At 39.8% G+C, this 6598-nt stretch overlaps 1 protein-coding gene across 2 annotated transcripts; it reads right to left on the reverse strand.

Annotated features, from left to right (window-relative positions):
* Positions 1-334: 334 nt before the first annotated feature.
* Positions 335-4805, reverse strand: LOC116733940 (hairy/enhancer-of-split related with YRPW motif protein 2-like). 2 transcript variants are annotated; one of them, XM_032584972.1, is made up of 5 exons: positions 4172-4798; positions 3074-3134; positions 2915-2998; positions 2119-2197; positions 335-1804 (listed from the first exon to the last, which is right to left on the reverse strand). In XM_032584972.1, exons 1-5 carry the CDS (start codon positions 4225-4227, stop codon positions 1350-1352), a joined length of 735 nt encoding a protein of 244 aa, XP_032440863.1. In that variant the 5' UTR covers positions 4228-4798; the 3' UTR covers positions 335-1349. The 2 variants fall into 2 exon arrangements, with proteins under 2 accessions (XP_032440863.1, XP_032440862.1); XM_032584971.1 differs by having other exon boundaries at positions 2915-3134; positions 4172-4805.
* Between the last annotated feature and the right edge of the window lie 1793 nt (positions 4806-6598).

The following is a 6598-nucleotide window of genomic DNA, read 5'->3' on the forward strand; positions in this document are numbered from 1 at the left end:
GTGCTGATTGGCTGACTCCAGACTCATGTCAGAGGAGGAAGTGAGGCAGTAATGTTTGAAAAAGGACGCCGTTCTGCTCGTCCAATCGGGTTTCTTCCTGAGAAACGTTTCTGCAGGCAGGACACGGCCTAAAGAAGTAGGCCTGTCCCAATAACCAATTAATCAATTAAACAATTAAACAAATTCAATAGTTTCTCATTCTACCAACAACTGGATGGACTCTTCATTCTGCTTTTTCTTTTATTTTGAAGGATAATTTTGTTTCAGAGATTTCATAGTTCATTTTATTTGTTGTTTTATTTATTCTGGATATTTAAAATTTTCCACTCCAGTGTTAGATGTTCATTAGACTTCAGAGTTTATTGATCTTTGTGTTTTGCATTATTATTAAACCGTGATATTAGTTAAAAAGCCTCAGAAAAACAAAGTTCTGTTTTATTGTGAAGCCTTTGGGACGTTTGTGGCCCAGGAAGCGTTTTTGCAGCAGTGCAGTAAAGCGGTTTCCTCTCCATGCTGCGGGTGAAGGACCCGGTCCGCTACACCTGGGCATGACGTGAGCGCTCACAGTTCCTACGGTCTTTGAAGGCAGCAGGCGTCGGGCGGTGACTTCCTGTCTGCAGAAGATCGACTTCCCCTCCATGAGCTTCAGCCACAACTTCCTGGGATACGAGAGCAAATCCGAGATCCCGGCAGAGAGAGGCTGGCGTGGGAACGCAGCATGCACGCCCACATTTCCACTCTTTAACAAACTCAAACGGCCGCAGCGTCCTTCACACTGGTTTCATTCTTAAACTTTGACCTCTACTGCCTTCAGTCTGAAACATGACCCACTTTCTACGGTGGCCCAGAAGGCTCAACAAAACGCAGAACAGCAGAAATCCACAACAGAAGTTCATTAAAAAACGGTTTCGGCATAAATTTTGTTGTTTTGTATGTTTTTAGCATAACTTCAATTCTAGCTTAGTTTCAATTTTAGTATACAGTAAAAATTTAGCATCACGTCCCTTCTGGGCCACCGTACTTTTAATCAGCAAAACATTGAACTGTGCAGCCATTTCTCTGAACTGAGAAACTTAACTTTGTTAATATAATTATATAGATATATATGTTTATAATTATATTATATGATATATAATAATAATTTCATTCCTGTATTATTTTGTTGCTTTATTTCTTCTCTGGACTTAAACTTTTTCTCAGCCTGGTTTTGATTCTTTATCAGGCAAAATTTCACATTAAAACTTTTAAACAGATTTTAGATAAACAGTGAAACGGATGTGAAGGCGGTTCTGGTTCTGGTTCTGGTTCGACCATCAGAAATGGACAGGACGTGCTGCCGGGGTCAGAGGTCATAAGGCCCCCACCTCGGAGCTCCAGGGTGGGTGGCGGGGCTGTGAGGAAGAGGAGGAGGGGAGGAAGGGCAGAGCAAAGGGGAAGGAGAAGAGGGGGGCGGAGAGAGGGGGGGGCAGCAGGGAGGAAGAGGAGGAAGGTGAAGGTGAGCTGGAGGTCACACCGTGCTGCAGCAGCTCCACCGGCCTCTGGGGGGCGCCGCCATCCGGTCCGAAAGGCAGCGGGCGCAGCGTCGCCACCCAGTGGCTGTAAGGGGGAGGGCGGGGCTGCAGGCGGGCCGTCATGGCGGCGGCGTCCCGCTGGGCCGCGCAGTAGCTGAGGTGGGCCAGCAGGCGGCGCCGCAGCGCATTGCAGGAGTCCAGGGGCTCCATGGCGCTCAGGTAGCAGAACGCTTCGTTCACACACTCCCTGAAGCCCAGAGACAGGAAGTCCAGCGCCAGCGCTTCCTGCTGACCTGACCAACAAACACATCCATTTTGAATTGATTCATTTTTACAGGAAAAGAAATATTCATAAACAAACCAGTTAGCCAAACGGCTAACGCTAAAAAACCCCTGGAATGAGGAATGAAATTACATGACATCACTTCCTGATGAACATTTATTTGCTCTCATACAGGAAGTATTCACCCCTCTACAGGAAGTGGCAGCACTGCTAGCTGGAGGAGCAGCTGAACTGCTTCCCCACCTGCTGTAGGTGTCTCTGCATCGCCATGGTTACCTGTTCCCTCCCCACCTGCTGCAGGTGTCTCTGCGTCGCCATGGTTACCTGTGCCTCCCGCCTGCAGCGTCCTCAGATGCTCCACGGTCATCTGCAGGATCTCGGCTTTCTCCAGTTTAGCAGAACCCTGCGGGAATCGGCGCCGTTAGCCGTTCTGATGCTAACAGACTGAAAATTCTCTAAAAGTTTAAAGATTTAAAATTTAAAATTTTGTCAATTTTTTTCTCTCAGCTGGTGATTGACTATTTTAACAGATTCATAGATTCATTCTAGTTTCAAAGTTCTGATTTCCACTTTTCTTCTAAAAAACACATTTCTAGTAAACTACAGACGGAGTTCCTCAGGGCTCCGTATGACTTCGCTTTGATTCATGGATCCATTTTTCACCTGACAGGGAAAATATTTGAGGAATAAAATGTTCAGTTTTATATCAGAAAACTTTATTAAGGTTTTTAGGTGGGAAACTGTCCGAGCTGCAGATCCAGATTCATTCTGGTGTTAAAATCCAGTAAAACTTTAGAACTGTTTATTATTTCATCTGATAATTTAGATCTTTTTAAAAATAGAAAGTCAAAATGTAGAAACATTTTTAATAGTTTTAATTTTGCAATAAAATAGAGATTTTTTTTAAACAATTTTTTAAAATAAAAAATAATTTTAAAATAAATTCCTTTTGAAAGGTGACAGATGAGTTTTTATTAATTATAAAACTAAAATTCACTGGTAATTTAGAGACTAAAAATGTGATAAATCACGATTATCTTCAGAAAATGTGATTATTGTTTGTTTTGCTGCACAGATGCATCAGAAACACGGGAGCTGAGAGGTCAAAGGTCAGGCTGACCTGTTTCTCCCAGGCCGTCGGGACGAGTCGCCGTAACTCCGACAGGCTGCCGTTGATCCGATCCCTGCGCCGCTTCTCGATGATCTGGAACCGACAGGAAACTGAAGGAGCGTCGGAGGCGCCGGGCCTCCGGACGTGGCGAAGCGCCGGCCGACCTACCCCTCTGCGCCGCTTCCTCGCCATCAGCTGCGCCGCCGGAGACGCGCGTCCGACCGGATCCCTGCACAGGAATCCACAGAAATCACTGGAATCTGCAGCAGATTTTAATCCCTAATTTCACCTGGAACCTCAGAGAAAACAAACATTTTTAGTTTCTTTTAGGGTTGATGTGGTTTCCATTAAAAGCAATAAATCCAGTTTATTCCACATTTTATATGAAAACAAATTCTGATTATTAACATTTTAACTATCAGTGTTGGATCTCAGTATCACTGAATCATTTCTGCATATCCAGAATAACACATTTCTGTTTGATTTAATTATTTGTTTTAGAACCAAAAAAATAACAATTTACAGCTTTTCAAGTTGATTTATGTAAAACAGAGAAATTATTGACTAGCAACTAAATATATTGGAGTTGCTAATGACAAAAATAAATGAAGCAGCAAGAATTATTATGTTTGCATAAATATTTCTGGAATTACAAACTGAAAAGACATTTTTAAACTTGCATAAACTCCTGAACATCTTTACAACAAACCTCCTAAAAATAACTATAGCAACTCTTTTATCTACAATAACTCTGCAGAGTCTGAATTATTATTAACAACATTAAATTTCCCTTTGGGATGAATAAAGTATTTTTGAATTTGAAGTGAATCGGAAAGATTTAAATCAATTAAATGTTAATTAAAAATTAACATTTAATTTTATTTTAATAGATTAATTTGATCTATCAACAAATTAGTAGATCTGCTTTTTCACAAAGAAAAACTAAAAAAGTTAAATAACAATAATGATGAATGATCACACAGTTAGTTGCAAAAAATCCTGAAATTATAAAGCCTGAATGTTAAAATAAGCCGGTTTTAAAATGATATTTTTTGTATTTTAAGATGAAATATTTGAGAGAATTTCTGCGAAATAAATAAAATGATCAACGCTGCGCATATTTTCATAAAGATTAGAACATTTCTTATAAAAGCAGAAAAGTTCATGACAAATTATTGTCTTTAATTTTCATTTATTTTTGCTTTCTAAAGTCATAATTAGTGATGGGATGTTAAAGGTTCTCCAGGCAGGACGGGATGTTCTCACCCCGCAGGAAGCCTCTCACGCTCCGCCGGGCTGCTGTCCTCACACGGCCGCTTCATGGCGCCCGGCGGCGGGGAGAGCTGGCGGGAGTCCCCGGGGAGAGCCGGGTCACAGCCGGAGGAGACCCGGAGCCGGCATTCCTGGTTTGGACCCGAACCCGTCAGAGTCTCGGAAGTTATCCAGAATCAGGAATCTCCTCCGGATTTCCTCCAGGAATCAGAACTTTTCTCTCGGATCCGGAGCGGATCTTCCAGCGGAGTGTCTCCGGTGAAAACCCCGCGGCGGGAGCCTGCGTGTCGGCGGCGGACTGGGCTGACGGCCGCTGTGTCCCGTCTCTTCATCCTCCTCCTCATCCTCTGCTGTCGGAGCTTTCCCACGGAGCAACGCGCACGCGCACTCAACCATCTCCTCTGAAGCTGCTTCAGAGTGGGAGCGCGCGCGACAGAAAGGTATGGAAAGCAAAAAGTGCCAAATGTTATCACGGCTGAAAAGTCACTCAAAGAATTTACTATTTTTGTTAAATACGTTGAAAATGCCTTCAAAACGCCACTTTCTACATCTTTATACGAATACCTTCCAAATGGCGAAATTTACTCAGGTCATTGAACGCCACTTTTATACATAATGTTGTTCAAAAATGCTGTTTCTACTTAATTATACATCTATAAACCCAACATCTGGGATTACTGGTGCTGTGCTTGTTTTTCTTTCATTGTGCTTGTGTTGTTTTTGTTTTTCTTAATTTATGAATTGTTGCTGAAAGAGTGCTTCTTCTTCTTCTTGGCCCCCTAGTGGCATGGAGGGCTCAAAGCATCTGCTGGGTTTGCTTGGTTTCTTCCCGGTTCCAGAGAGATCAGGCTCCACTTGACTATATATATATTTATATATAATTTATTACCATATTAAATTATTAATTGTGTTTATTGTTACTTCTTATTTCTAGCTGTAGAAAACATGAGTTGCCGGGCAGATCCAGGAACTTTATTTTAATTTTCTAGGGCGCTGATTGGCTGACACTGATTGTCGTAGCTGACCAACATGTTTTACATCAGTGATGGAAAAAGTAAATATATTAATAAATGGAATACATAAACATGGAAATAACTAATTACATTGATTTATTTACTTATTTCCAAAAATACATATTTAATTTTATTGTCTCCTATTTTTGATTATTTATTTACTCATTCAGATTTTTTTTTTGTAATAGTTTTATTTCCTATAATTTATTTACTTATTGACAGTTTTGGCAGGATCAGCCTTCCGTAGAATCAACTCAAATATGCTTTGAATAAAAACAACTGAAAAAAGAAAACAGGTGAGGTTGTTTCATTACAAGTAATGAAATTAAGTTTATCTAAGTAGAAATATTAAATTTAATAAGTTCCAATGTTAAACAAACAAATAAATGAAGTTTGACTAATTTAATTTGATTAAATGTAACAAATTATCTGAGTTTTTTAAAGTTTGAACTTCTCTTTTATCACTGCAGAAGTATGACTTTAAAACCAAAGTAATCCTTTTCCACTTTACCTTTTATTCTATGCTTTGTTTTAAATTCAATTTCCTTCTCATTTTGTTTCATTTTAGCGTTTAGTTCATTTATCGATTCGATTCTTTCAGATCAAACCAGAACCTGAAGTTTTTCCTTTATGCAAATTTTAAGGCGCAGAAAATAAAACAAACAGTTTAATCATTAATAAAAACGTTTAGGTTTAAATTTTAGATGATGAAGGCCTGGAGGAGGATGAGGAGTGATGAAGGTGAAGACGTGTTGGAGACGCTGCGCTCTGTAATCTCCGAGCACTTGAACGCCTCACACAGCAGGAGGAAGATCTCCCTTCATCTTCATCGCGCCTGCAGCCGGCAGCAGATCGTCTCGGCTCACCGGCCGCTGTCGACACCCTCTTAAAGCCCTCCAGAACCAGAACCGGGTCGAGCAGAACCAGAGATAGCTGCTGGACCTGAACTGATACCAAATAAAGAATAATCTGAATATCATCTGAGAAAACGAATAAAAACATCACATGAAAACAAATCTTTAATAAATCTATAAAGATTTGTAGGTTCTTGTTTTCAATATGCAGAAATGGGAAAACAGAATAAATCTGAGATTAACAGAGGAAATGATCCAGAAATAGAAATTAAATTTAAATTTTTTATCATTTTTTAAACTTCTAAACTACTTTAAACTACCCTCATTAAATCCATTTTTATTCCCATGTTTTTTAGTTTTAACACTTTTTTTGTGTGAAAAATATATTTTATAAGTGTTAAAACCTTTTATTTAACTATTTTAAATAAAAACTGAATATTTTTTTAATAGAAACGGAAACATAGATCCAGAAGTCCACATGGTTTTTCCTTCTGAAAATTGTTTTTTCCCCTTAAATCCATTTTTATTTCCATGAGAAACTTCCAGTTTGCTTC

This window comes from Xiphophorus hellerii, chromosome 15 (assembly GCF_003331165.1).
Source record: "Xiphophorus hellerii strain 12219 chromosome 15, Xiphophorus_hellerii-4.1, whole genome shotgun sequence".
NCBI lineage: Eukaryota > Metazoa > Chordata > Actinopteri > Cyprinodontiformes > Poeciliidae > Xiphophorus > Xiphophorus hellerii.